Raw genomic sequence first — 14,224 nt, 5'->3', positions numbered from 1 at the left:
TGCACGGAAACTGAACTTGGCCTGTTATAACATAAGATCACTCATCAGTGAAGACAGGATATTAGAGCTGGAAAAGGAATTAGAAAATGTGAATTGGAATATCATTGGTTTGGCTGAAACAACAAGAAGAATTGAATCACTTATAAGTCTATCAAGTGGAAATCTGCTGTACACCAATGGAAACAATGAAAGGAGTGAAGCTGGAGTTTTTTTTTTTTTTTTTTTATGTGAACCCCAAACCCGAGAGGTATTAGAACCTATAGTACTTAGTACCATGCTTGGGTTGGAGGTTGAGAAGACAAAAGAAGATATTTGTTGACATTGGACTTGAACTTCTGTAGATTGTAATTTTCAGGAAATACGTATGAAGGAAGGTTGTTCCAGAAAATGGCAGTTGAATGAATAAATGAGGAAGATGAAAAGTTGATTCTGTGGATTTGAAGTTGGACAGTAAATGGATGTTGGCTGCTGGCGGCACATGTTCGGACTGTTTTGAAAGAGAGAGAGGGAATTATAGAAGCCAATTCAGAAGAACAGTGCCCATGGAAGTATCTGTAGAAGAGGCATGCAGCAGAAACAGTACGTCTATGAGAAAGCGAGTGGAGAGACTCTGTTAGAGATGAATCATTAATTAACCTAACTGCCCTCTTCTGAATGGAATCAAGAAGCCTGAGAGAGGTTTTGGGGGCACCACCCCAGATGTGGGAACAATATTCCATGGCAGGGCGGATTTGCGATTTATACAGAATGAGCAGCTGTTTGGAAGCAAAGTAACGCCGAGAGCGAAAGAGAAAACCAAGTTTTTTAGATGCAGAGGAAGCAATATTTGTAATGTGCTTGTGCCAAGAGAGATTAGAAGTCAGGGTAATCCCCAAAAGAGATATATCATTTTGCCTAGAAATCGGAGTGTCACTAAAGATAAGCATAGGAGCAGAAGAATCCTTTTTGCGAGATATAAGACAAGACTGAGTTTTAGAAGGGTTGAAATCAACTAAGTTGTCTTTGCCCCACTGGAGAAATACCTGAAGATCGGCATTTAAGGAATTGGTAGCAGATTTTCGAGAAGTTGAAGCTGATTGAGCAGGACAAGGTTTCTCAAAATGGAAAGTGGAATGCAATGTGCTATAATCGGCAAAACTATGGATAGGATTTCCAGTCAATGGAAGAAGGTCATTAATATACAAGAGAAAAAGAGTGGGGGAAAGAACTGAACCTTGGGGGACACCGGCATTAGTGGAGAAGTTAGAAGACAGAGAGCCATCTACCATCACCCTCAGTGAGCGATCAGAGAGAAAACTGGATAAAGAATTACTAAAAACAGTTGGCAAACCATGAGGTGGAAGCTTGTTTAGAAGACCTTTATGCCAAACACGATCAAAAGCCTTTGAGATGTCAAGAGCAACTACTTGTGTTTCACCAAACCTTTCCATTGAATTAGTCCATAAATGGATAACATAACCAGAATATCACCAGTGGATCGACACTGACGGAATCCAGATGACATTGTGGTCATAAGCCATGATCCCAAAGAATTAGAGGAAAATCTTAATCAGTTGTGCACAGTTAGTAAGGATTTTGGACTAAAGATGAATATGGCTAAAACAAAAGTAATGATGAACAAGTATGCCACAGAAAGGAAAATTATGATTGAAGGAGCAGTAATTGAAAAGGTGGAGTCATATACTTATCTGGGACAAGTTATTAGCTGTAATAATGATAAATGGCTGGAAGTCAAGAGAAGAATAAATTTTGGAAGGATAGCATTCAGGAAATATAGTCACATACTGAAGAGCAATATCCCAGTTTGTCTGAAATGTAAACTAATGAACCAATGTATACTCCCCACCATGACTTATGGAAGTGAAACTTGGGCACTCACCAAAAGAATGGAAGAGAAGCTGAGAACCACACAGCGAAGATTGGAACGAATTTTATTGGGAATCAGACTGTTAGATAAGAAGAGAAACACATGGATTAGTCAGCAAACTCAAGTAAAGGACATTCTTATCAAAACTAAAGAACTAAAATGGTCTTGGGCAGGACACATAGCTCGGAGACATGATGACAGATGGACTAAGAAAATAACAGAATGGTACCAAGAGGAGCTAGAAGAAAACCTGGAAGACAAAGGCGGAGATGGATAGATGAAATTCATGAGTTTGTGGGTAGTAAATGGATGGCGAGTGCTCAAAACAGAAGGAATTGGAAGGTTGCTGGAGAGGCCTTCATCCTGCAGTGGATTGAAAATGGCTGATGATGATGATGATGACTATAAAATCCAAAAAATCGCTCATTTATAATGATTTCTGATAGTATATCATTTTCTGTTTTCACAGTAACATTACGAAATATTTGACTCATCTGATCAGTTTTTGTGACATCCTGGGTAGTGTCCATAATTACGGAGAAAAACGATGCAGACTTTATTTCATCAATAATAACATTTTTGACTTTCTCAGATAAAATAAAAATAATTTTATTTTCAATAGTTGGACTCAAATATGTTGACCGGTAATTACATTTTGAAATTATAGACAAAAAATTCCACTTTTTATATTTTTATCATTCAGATTTTCTCGGTGACCTCTGAATCCCATGTTGCAACTGCTTAATATTAATGTAACTTGAATAATGCATTTCAAAACTTGTCTCCAGAAATTTTTTGCTTTAGTTATACTGGTTTCTAAATCAGCATCAGTTGTTTTATTTGTGCGCCAAAGATTATATGTTATACAAGCAGAAATGTGAACAAGCAGAATGTCTCCCCCCCCCACAAAAAAACTAATAATTTCTACACAATTTACAAAATTGAAACTTTCAATATACATAAACAGAAGTATATTCTTTGATTTCCTTCCTTTAAATTGCAGCAAAAACTTAATTCACTCGAGCTTACGTTATCAGCGTTACCAAGGTGATCCAAGGAGAAAATAAAAATGTAAACAACTTTCATGGAAAACAAACAGTTGAACATCATTACTTGTGAACACTATTTTGCACAGCTCTCTCACAACAGTTTGCTTTACTTCTTTTAGTAATTGTTGTACGAAAAATTGCAACGAGTTGTTTTTGAAAAACAAAAATATTGCATTTCCTTTCTTCAGTATGTATTGTATTTACTAACAAAAAATCAAGGAAATTCATCTATTGGAAGCCATACTGGAAACGGAAGAAAAAAAAAAAAAAACTGTTGTAAAACTGATCACAATGTGCATTTCATAAAAAAAAAAAGTTCGCTTTATTGTAATTGTTTTTAGAGGACTAAATCGGAACAGCAGTTTCATGGATGTATATTTGATCTTCTTACGAAATTTCAAGAAAATATTTGTATTGATAGCTGCGTTATAAACTTCGAAAACTGATGTCGAAAGAACTTCGCATGCATCTCACCTGGTGTGCAAATGAAAAAAAAAAATATATACATGTGCTACGAGTAACGGATTGTTTTCACAATCCGTTACTTGTAGTGACGGATTGGAAAATTGTAATTGTTACTGAATACTTTGATATTTCCTCGATATGCATTTGATACAATCAAAAAATTTCAAGAGAAAAATTGAATTTTCATTATTACACACATGCCGGAAAAATTCACCTTAAAGTGTCATCTGTTTGGATGCCTGAATTTCATTCTGAGCTGCAAATGTAATTTCACTTCTCTTGCGCTGACAGAGTAGCTGTTTGCCGAATGAAGGAAAACAGGGTTCATTTTCCTGAAATTTCCAGTTCCTTTCATTCACTTGGGGAAAAAAACTCCTTAGGGGAGGGAGTTCACCCTTTCTAGTCCGACCCTGGGGGAGGAGAGAGAGAGAGAGAAATAAAAATACCCTTTTGGTGGGGAGACGGCCAGGATGTTGTCAAAGCTCCAGAGCTCTAACTTTCATCAGAGATGCTGAAGTTCTAATAAGTCAGTTTCATCGCAGCAGATGCGGAAGTTCTAATGTTTATTTCTTTATTGCATTGTTTCACAACAGATGCTAAAAGTTCTAATAAGTCAGCTTCATCCTAGCATTAGGCTGCAGCTCACTGACCAGGCCAGCTCCTCTCTCACCCTATATGTTTTATTTATTTATTTTTCCTTTATTTTATTTATTATTATTATTATTTTATTATTATTTTTTTTTCTTGTGTTGTTGTTAGCAATCCATTCTGGATTGGGGCTTCTCTGGGCCAGGATAGTCCTCCTCCTCTTTTCTCCTTCCCTCTCTTCATCTTATACAAGTTTTTCTTTTCTCCCTGGGAAACTCATTCCCCAAGGAGGACGGCACTGATCACTGCCTCCAGACACACACATAAGCTCACAAACACAGTTTTTCTTTCCTGTCACTTTCTCTCGTGCGGAATGATTTTTTTTTTTTTCCTCTCTCTCTCTCTCTCTCTCTCTCTCTCTCTCTCTCTCTTGCCTTCCTTTTCGTCTGTCTTCATCCAGCATGGGATATTCCTATGTGCTATGTGGAATGAATTTTTTTTTTTTATTTTACACGACAAGACACAACTGGCCTTACCTTAACAGAGTTTGTAAAAACTGAACAGAGCAATGAAGCGGAGATGAACTTTTGTTCTAGGAGCCACCCATACAAAAACACAAAAATAAAAATAATAAAAAAAATTAGCATTATAGCTCTGAGTCAGCTTCATCCTAGGATGCCGAAGTTCTAATAAGGCCGATTTTGGTTTGGTGCAAATTTGAGAAAAAAATCCACTTTGCTTTACTGTAATTGTTTTAGGGAACAATATTTAGCATTTTTACTTTCTAACAATATTTTACATTATTGCTCTGTTACAATGTTTTGCTTTGTTGCTTTATGTAATTGGTGTAGCCAACAATGTCGGTGTGCAGGACGTTTCATCACAGATGCTGAAGTTCTAATTAGTCAATTCATCCTAGGATGCAGAAGTACTAATAAGTCCGATTTTGGTCTAGTGTGAATTTGAATGCAAATGACTACGGTTACTTTCTTTCGAGTGACCACATGTTTTCGTCTTGTACAGATGTTTTATTGTGGATACTTCCTTCCAGTAAAATCATTAGTAGTAGTGCTTTATTGTACTAAAGTAATTCATTATGTTGGGCGAAACGGTTTTTGCTCCTAATTGATGTAGCACTTTTGAATTTTTGCAAAGTGGATCATCTGAACACAATGTAAATTAGAAGGACAGTAAAAGAGTTGATAATTGGTGCCATTGGTGGGCAGCATTCCGACAAACAAATTTTCTGTTTGTACTCCGGGACGACCCCGGTCAGAGGAGATCCCAAAATAGAGAGAGAATACAAGAAACCGCACCGTGTTTAGCAGTCATGGATTGATTGTGTGAAATTACACAATCTGCCAAAAACCACAGTAAAACAAGAGAAGTGATGGGGAGAAAATCTATTTTTCAGCAGGGTTTTTCTTTTTATTACAGCTCAGAACAGCATATGACCGTGGATTTATTCGGCTTCTGTACTAAAACTGAATTTTTCCCTTTGCAATGACATCAAAGTGTAACAAGTAAATATTTTCTAACGATACTTTTTGAGCATCCATTAGTCGCAATCTGTTAGGCCGACTGGGCTAGCCGGGTGGGTAAAGTGCCTGCCTGGCAACCCAAAGGTCGCGAGTTCGATTCCCGCCTCGGGCTTGAATCAAAGTACTGCAAAAAGCTTGGGAGGTGCATTATGGCCACAGAAGCCTATGCGCCAACAACTACCAAAAAAAAAAAAAAAAAAAAAGAGCAATCTGTTAGCTTTGTATTGTTAGAAATCTTGCAGTATTGTGAAGAAGACACACTTCAAGAAACAATCCGTTATTCATAGCGGATGATTTTTTTTCTTCTTTTGCACACCAGTTTTCGAAGTTTATAACGCAGCTATAAATATAAATATTAAATATTTTCTTGAAATTTCGTTAGAAGATCAAATATACATCCAAGGAAACTGCTGTTCCGATATTATTCCCTAAAAACAATTACAATAAAGCAAACTTTTTTATTGATCAAATGCCCATTGCACTGTTATCAGTTTTACACCAGTTTTTTTCCATTTCCAGTGTGGCTTCCAGTAGATGAATTTATTTAATTTTCTGTTAAATACCTTTCCTATTTGTTTTCCACACATAAACACATAACTAAGGAGGTCACAAATTAATAGGAAAACAATTAAATAAAATTAGCCAAAGACGCCAGGCCCCTAAACAGCTGAGGCCTAGAGGCAATTGCCTTGCCTGCCTACATGGTAGCTACGCCACTGACCCTAACACAACCCATGTGTTTACTTGCATCGCAATGATAGTTCGTCCCCCCAAACTAGCAGTTTTCTGACCCACCTAAAACTGCCTCGATGGCATCAGAAAATATTCTTGCACCCTTTCTATTTAAGTGTATCCTATCCCTGTAGAAGCACTCTCTCCTGTGACCTCTGTCCCTCTTTAAGACAAGTGCTGTTGTACCAGACGGCATCCATTATGAAATGATTAAGCACCTTTCTCAAAAATCTATGATCATCTCTCCTTGTGTATAATAGAATCTTTATTGAAGAGTAATTTCCTGATGCCTGCTGCAATGCAACCATTCTTGCTAAGCCAGGAAAGGATCTGATACTTCCTACCAACTAGTGACTTATCTCCCTGAGTAGCTGTTTGTGCAAAACCCTGGAGAGAATGGTCAGCATCCATCTTATACAGTATTCAGAATCAAATAACCTTCTCTCCAACATGAAGTGCAGCTTCTGAAAAAACAGGTCCACTCTGGACCATTTAATTAGATTGGAATTCAGGATGCTTTCCTAAAACAAGAACATCTGGTCTCTGTATTCTTTGACGTGGAAAAATTGTATGATACAATTTGGAGGTTTGACATTTTAAAAGACCTACATAGTCTCAGTCTTAGAGGGCATCTCCACATTATATTAAGAACCTTTTAGACATTCGATCTTTTCAGGTTTGTAGGATCGATCCTCTCTCATCCCTTTTGCCAAGAGGAGGGAGTACCGCAGTGATCTGTTTTAAGTGTTATGCTTTTTGCCATCAGAGTTAATTCCAATGCAGAACTTGCACCAACTGTAAACAGTGCCCTCTATATTGATGACTTTATCATATTTTCTCAGTCATACAACATGAGGATTATTGAAAGCAACTGCAACGAGCCATCGATTGCCTTAATTCCTGGGCACTTGCTAATTGATTTAGGTTCTCACCACGTAAGACCATTTGCATACATTTTTGTCATAAGCATAATCTTCATCCTGAACCAGAATTGGGGTTCAGACAAAGTGCCATTCCATTAGTGCTAGACACAAAATCCTTGCGACTCATATTTGATAAAAAGTTGACCTTTCTCAAACACATCCCTCAACTCCGTACAAAGTGCACGAGAGGCCTGAATATTCTCTGTGTTTCCTCCTCTACATCTAGGGCTGATGACCAATGTACCCTACTGTGCATCTACCAGCCACTCATAAACTTAATTACCAGTCCAAGTATATGCATCGGCCAGAAACAGTGTACTTCGATGCTGGATCCTATTCATCATCTGGCTGTCCATGTTTATTTTTAACTTTCTTTAAACTTCTCTTGGCGCATAATAGCCTATTCTGCTAATGTTCCAAAAAATCATAAACCTAATCTAACCTAAACTGATTAATGACTGTTCTGCACAGACATGACACAATTTAACTTTAAGAGTAAACATATGTTAAATTGAAGCAACGAGTCATAAAAACTTCAATTAAAATTTATTTTATTTTAATTTTCTTTGTTTTAAGGATAGAAATTGAAGTTTCCTGCCTGCCATATGGCATTAGTCCATGTGTTCATGTATCACCAGTGGTATGTGTAGCAGTTTGAAAAGCATTAACTTAAATCACCACAGTCACTAATATGCATCTTGCGTAATTGAATCTATATACCTACTCCTAAAACTTTATTGCTCATTTTTAACTGTCCCACTGGTTTATCAGCTGCCATAAGGAGTTACAAAGATGTAATCTCAATATTTAATATGTAGTTTTGTTGAACGTAATCAACAGCATGGTTTAATGTGGAAATTGAATGTATAAATGAAAATCAGTTAATTTTTTAGGATTGGTATACGTTGCAACTGGTTGTGATATGATAGTTGTCTTCTTCTTTTTTAAAAGAAAAATATAAGTAAGAATTTAAAATTTCTTCAACTGCACATGTAGCCTTTATTTAATATTAAATTATGGAATTTAAGTTCAGTGAAGCTTAATATTTAGTAGATTTTAGTAGTGAAAAACATTTGTTAAAAATTTCACAGCTGATGAAAACTTACTTTTTATTTTAGTTGTGTGACAAAAACGAAGCCCTTGTTCATCAACAACTTATAACAAAGATCCTTGCAAAGAAAGTGGTGGAACTTGAAATTACAGAAGATGGTGTTTCTGGTATATAGCGTATATGCACAGCTCATCATTGAAATTGATCATAGAAGGAAAAGTTCATAAGCCTTATTTGCAAAAACTTGTAAAATCATTTTGCTACACCTTTATCACAAATGACTATTAACCAAACATGGGTTGTAATAAGTTACAAATAATTAATTAATTTATAAGCTATTAGTTATTATTTTTGGTAAATATTAACTTAACTTGCTTCCCCCATGGAACAAAATATGATCATAAGTTGGGAAAATCTTGTAATACTAAAGGATTTTTTCATGTTAAGTTAGTAATACCTGTATTGTTTTCTTTTTATAATTTCCACTTGAGAAAAATAAATCTGAGAAAAAAATAAATTAATCTTTGTCAGAGCATTAGCTTAGATTTCCTGGATTGTAAATGTTTTAAGTGGGACAAAATTTGCAGTATTCCTGAAAATTTCAACATTAGTAATCAGGAATTAAAGCATTTTCAAAATAGAAATTCAGTTAATTTTGACTTTTTACTTTAGAGTTTGGTCACTGTAGTTAGGCAAAATTTTTCTCTAGACTCTGCATTTCTGCTCAGCTATTCTCCTTTGTTTTATTTTCCAGAAAGTGAGTCCTCAGTGGCTACATATGAGCACTGAACACTCACTTTTTAGTGCTTAGTGGCCACATATGAGGAATTTTTTTTTAAAGGAGCTACCTTGCAGTGACAGCAATAGCATGGAAAAATTTTAAGATTTCAGTGCCTTTGTTCTTCATTTCATAAATAAAGATACTGTTAACATCAGTTAGAACTATTTTAAACTAGATGTTATTCAGCAAAAAATCCAGAAAAACTTATTTTCGCACAATCATCATGGAAACCAAATCTAAAAAAAATATATATAAAGCAGGTCTTGAAGTTGAAAATATGGCACATTTATTTAACAGATTCACTATTTAACAAATTATACTGGTTGACATCAATTTCCTCCCTGAAATAATTTAGACAGATTCTCATAGGAAATATGTTCAAAAACTCAGATATGTGCTTAAAAAGTTCTCATAACCTAGAGTTTTCAAATATCATAGGTTAATGACTGAAAACCAAGACCCGTAATTGGTATAATCATCTTTTCCATCTATTTTATGTTTATTTTTTTTTCTAGAGCATTTTGGAGCTTTCTACAACATTCAAGAATGTTGCGGAACATTCTAGAATATTGGCCTATTTGGAAGAAAAGTTGGGGTATTTCTAGAAGGTTCTAGAACTTTTGACGGAGTTTTCTAGAAACATTGTGATCCTTCCAGAAACTTCTCTACCAGTATATATACACGAGTGGGTTCTGCACCAAGCAAGTAATTTTGTATTTCAAAAACTGTTTCAGAGAGTGAGTAGTGAACAAGTGTTTTAGTGAATTAGTGTTTGTAAGCAAGTGTTGTGTGCATAAGTGTAAATCATGAACTGTGTTTAAATTAGAAATAAAAAATCTACAATTTCTTAATTGTGTTCTTATGTACACGTACCTCAACCGCAGCAGCGTAGGAATGCCTTGACATTAGGGCAGGTGCCACTGACAGCCCACATCAGCTTCGTGCCAAGCTATTTCGACACCCGAAGCTAGCTGATGAAATGGCACCCCTAAAATTATGCCCATCAGGATGAGAGCAAGGGGGTGAAAATTAATTTTCACCAAATGGGATATTTTCAGATGACGATTCAAGCCTGCATGCATCCTTAAATCTGAGTACATTGAAGGGATCAATCAGGTGACTGCTTCATCAGTGCATACTCGAATGCATAGCAGTTCGCAATTCACGCATTGTGTATGTCCTACGATATTGAATTGGTTAGAAGTTGTTAATAATGTATGTATAGCGTTTTTGTGTTTGCTATATAAACAGGTAATTGCAAATATTGTGATTTATAATTTAAAAAAAAAAAAACTGCATGTGCACCCTGTGTGCACGAAAGATGTTTTATGTGAAAACATCTCTGACGAAAATCAGAACCATTTTAAAATCGAACAGCTAGAACTGAAGTCATGAACAATGTAAAATTTTATGCTTGTGCCAGCTACTTACTCTACCGAATCAACATTTGGAAGAGGTTAACAAAATCCAAGCCAATAGCCTAATTACCCATTTGTTTATAGCCATTTGTTGAATAGTATAATTGGAACAATACAAATACTTGTACTGTTGCAATCAGCATTTTCATTACATTCCATTGTTGGGTGCTGCTATAGATGTTTTCACATGAATAATTTTCTGAGCAGTGAAAGGGACTTGAATGACACACTGCTAAAGCTTTTGTGTTCAACGATGCTGAAGTCAAATGTAGAGTGTTGTCGAGAGTATTGAGCAAGCCAACCTAACAAAATAAAATTGGACCTGTGTATTTGTAAGGGTGGCACCTAGAACATCAGTTTAGCTCTGTCTCGTATCACTGTGAAGAACAGAATCAACTGTAAAGGGCCAGAAATGTATTGGTATAGGTTTGTGTATGTGTTCTGTACTAGCCTCTTTGCTACTTAGAAGCATTAGTCACTTGGACAAATGATTCTGTGTAATCATCCACACCATGGGAAGGTGGGCCAGTCCCAGTAAAACACGTACTGTCTCAAAAGAGACTCTGACCCACCTGGTGTTGCTAGATTCCTCTGGGAGCCCATTCCAGAGGGAGGATGAAAAAGAAAGAAGAAAGAAAAAAAAAGGATAAAAAAAAACCACCTGTGGTGCAGGTTAGGAAAAAAATAATAATAATAAATTTAAATTAAGCTGCACTAGAGTGGGAGCTCAAGGCAGAGTGCATGAAGAAAAAATTGAATAAATAAAAAAATAATAAAAAATAAAATAAATAAATTGGCTGCACTAGAGTGGGAACTCAAAGCAGAGTGCTTGAAGAACAAATTAAATAAATAAAAATAAAATCAAATAAATAAATTAGCTGCACTAGAGTGAGAACTCCAGATAGAGCACGTGAAGAAAAAAAAAAATAAAATTAGACTGCACTAGTGGGAATTCAAAAAAAAAAACGTATATATATATATATATAATAAATAAAAAATAATAAAAATGGAGTTAGCAAAGAGTGTGCGAGAACGACAAAGACTATCAAGATTACGTAAAAGACAATTAAGCACTGGATTTAGCAGTCCCTTCAACCAGTAATGGCACTCCATCTAACAATGATGTACCCGAAGTGAGTATTAATTATGTAGAATGGAACATTTCTCCAATTACAGAGCAGATGAGTTTAAATGATCAAGCTGCTTTTCTTTACACCTACTGCTATTTACATAATAACATACATTTTTCATATTTATGAAAAATGATTTGTTCTGTATGCTATATTTGCAATTGTCCGATTCGAAAACGACACAAAGAAACCAGCTGCCAAAGATGCACCTGTGATACACGTTTCCCGATATTGATGTTGATGAGATCCTTGTATGTAATAGCTGCAGAAGATCACTTAAGAACAACACCATTCCAGTGCTAGGTCGAATGGTTTTGTCTACCCAGAAATTCTATCCCTTTTACCAAAGTTGGATTTAGTGACAGAGAAGCTTATTCTCCTTGCTTACCGTTCTTCATGCAAATAAGGTGATTCTGGGCAATACGGCATTCTGGGAAAGTGATCGATGTGCCTGTTTCAGTCAACAGGATAGTCCATTGCTTGCCAAGGGAGATTTACTGAAACAGGCACATTGATCACTTGCCCCATAATGCCATATTGTCCATATGCATGTCTCAGGTGCCTTATTTGTGCATATAAAATATAAGGAAATATACAAGTCCAGCTATTTGGTTGAGTTAGTAAGAAAGTGAGTGGTTAAAGTGTGGCTTCAATATTTGGTTGACACACCTCTGTATCGATTGTATCAAATCATGATAGATCAGTCATTCTTTGATGACTGTCACATGAAAATTAATTTGGCTAAAGATGACAAACGAGCGGTTCAGATTGATGAAAGTTTCATCGTCCAACAGCAAATGTTGTAAAGCGACGATAAATACCTTAGAATTGCCCCAGGAGAAACTAACATACCACAGGACTTACTGTTTGAAGAGCACACAAAAGAACTTTTTTCCCAGCATTTATCTTGGACAATTTAGAACATTCAGAGAGAATTTACGTGCGACTCCATGATGGCAATGAGCAGGCTCAGACAATCTGACCGTGTTGTTACTACATATCTTCTCCTTTATGCAGCAATGAAGATAATGAGATTAAAAATGAGAGACTCTTTGATGGTGACTTTCAAATACATAGGTAATGATACAAAACTGACCCACGAACAAGTTTAATCCAAAGAATACATTATCAGCTGTATCAAAAACAATTTGGCCTTCCTAAGGATAATTCCAAACTCGACCTACTACTGGGCTCAGCATAAGTGCAATGTATTCAGTATGATTAGACAGCTGTGTAAACCTACAATGATCTTGACTCTGAGTGCCAATGAAATTGGTTGGCCACGCTTGCTTCAGCTATTGTACAAGTTACAGAATAAGGGGTGCGATATTAGTGAGGATGATGCGAGCGACATGGACTTCATGCAGAAGGCGACGCTAGCGAATGACTAACTTGTGTGATATACTTCAAGAAGCTTGTGAATATAATTATGAACATATTGCAGTCAAAACGTTATAGCCCATTTTATCAATTTTACATTGATAAAATGGGCTATAACGGGTCAACTTTTCCAAGCGCATAGAATTTCAACATCGTGGTAGTCCACGTGCACATTTTACTGTGGCTAAATAACACTCCCCAAGATTCATTAGGCAAGAACAAAGAAGATGCCATCGCAATGACCAACAAGTTAGTGTCTGTCTCTGTCAGAGGCTTCAAACTCAAACATACATTCACCTGTTAGAAAAATATAAAAGCGAATAAACAACAGATGCATCGATTTCAAGCACCATTCATGCCTTGTCACATGAACGGTGCTTCAAATCGACAAAATCGTGTTGACACTTTTGGGACACGGAAAGGATGTGTCGCGAAATCATCATTTCCTGTTCGTCCCTCAAATCGACAAACTGTAGATGGCATCAAACAATGTCATTTATGTCATTGACACCTCTTCCCCTAGTAATTCATTATTCTGTCATGATTATTCGACGCGGAAATGATGTGATGCAGAATAGTGTTTCCGGTTTGTCAAATCTACAAACAGAAATGACGTTGAATGATGTAATTTTCGTGTCACAAAATTGTGACAAATTGGTTTTACTTCAGCCCAAAATTTAGTAGGTGTTGCCAAAGATGTTTTCACATCAGTAAAACAACAAAAGGGCAATTGGTTTTAGACATGCCACCATTGTAATCCATTCGTTATTTGGAAAATTTTCTTCATTCTATAGAAACTATTTTAAATGTAATTACCTAGAGGAAGTCAAAAAATTTGCTACAAAGAAGTTTGTTAAACACAGATATGACTGTAATTATGATTTTACCAATGAAAAAAAGGCACATAGCCACAAATTTGCCAAGGACTCCAGTAACCTAGATACGCCTCTGCTCAACCCTTATGAAATATGTCAAGTTCTTGCCAAAATAATTCTGATCGCTTTTGCTACATTTGCAGAGAAATGGTATTAAAATCGCATTTTTGTGAGAAAAGCCAATGAGCTCTATTTTGGATGTGAGGTTGGATTATTAAGATAGATAAAGTATGGGCTCCAAACATTTTCTGCAGCTCATGTTCAAGGACATTAACAGGCAGGCCTAAAGGTAGTCATAAATCGATGCCTTTTGCCATTCCCGCGATATAACGGGAACTTCGAGACCACATAAACGTTGGTTACTTTTGCATGACCAATATTTCTGGTTTTTCTTGGAAATCCAAGCATAAAATAGAGTAGCACA

The 14,224-nt window shown here is 36.1% G+C and overlaps 1 protein-coding gene across 1 annotated transcript in view; it reads left to right on the top strand.

Moving 5' to 3' along the window:
* Nucleotides 1-8,657, top strand: part of LOC150078417 (coiled-coil domain-containing protein 125-like) — a 253,546-nt gene extending 244,889 nt beyond the window's left edge. The window contains exon 10 of the mRNA XM_090385396.1: nucleotides 8,284-8,657. Coding sequence (XP_090241522.1) covers nucleotides 8,284-8,391 — 108 coding nt within the window. The 3' untranslated portion in view covers nucleotides 8,392-8,657. The remainder of the gene's footprint in view (nucleotides 1-8,283) is intronic.
* Nucleotides 8,658-14,224: the final 5,567 nt, after the last annotated feature.

This window comes from Mastigoproctus giganteus, chromosome 11 (assembly GCF_048544385.1).
Source record: "Mastigoproctus giganteus isolate SK-2022 chromosome 11, ASM4854438v1, whole genome shotgun sequence".
In the NCBI taxonomy this organism is placed as follows: domain Eukaryota; kingdom Metazoa; phylum Arthropoda; class Arachnida; order Uropygi; family Thelyphonidae; genus Mastigoproctus; species Mastigoproctus giganteus.
This window is presented reverse-complemented; position numbering and strand designations above follow the sequence as displayed.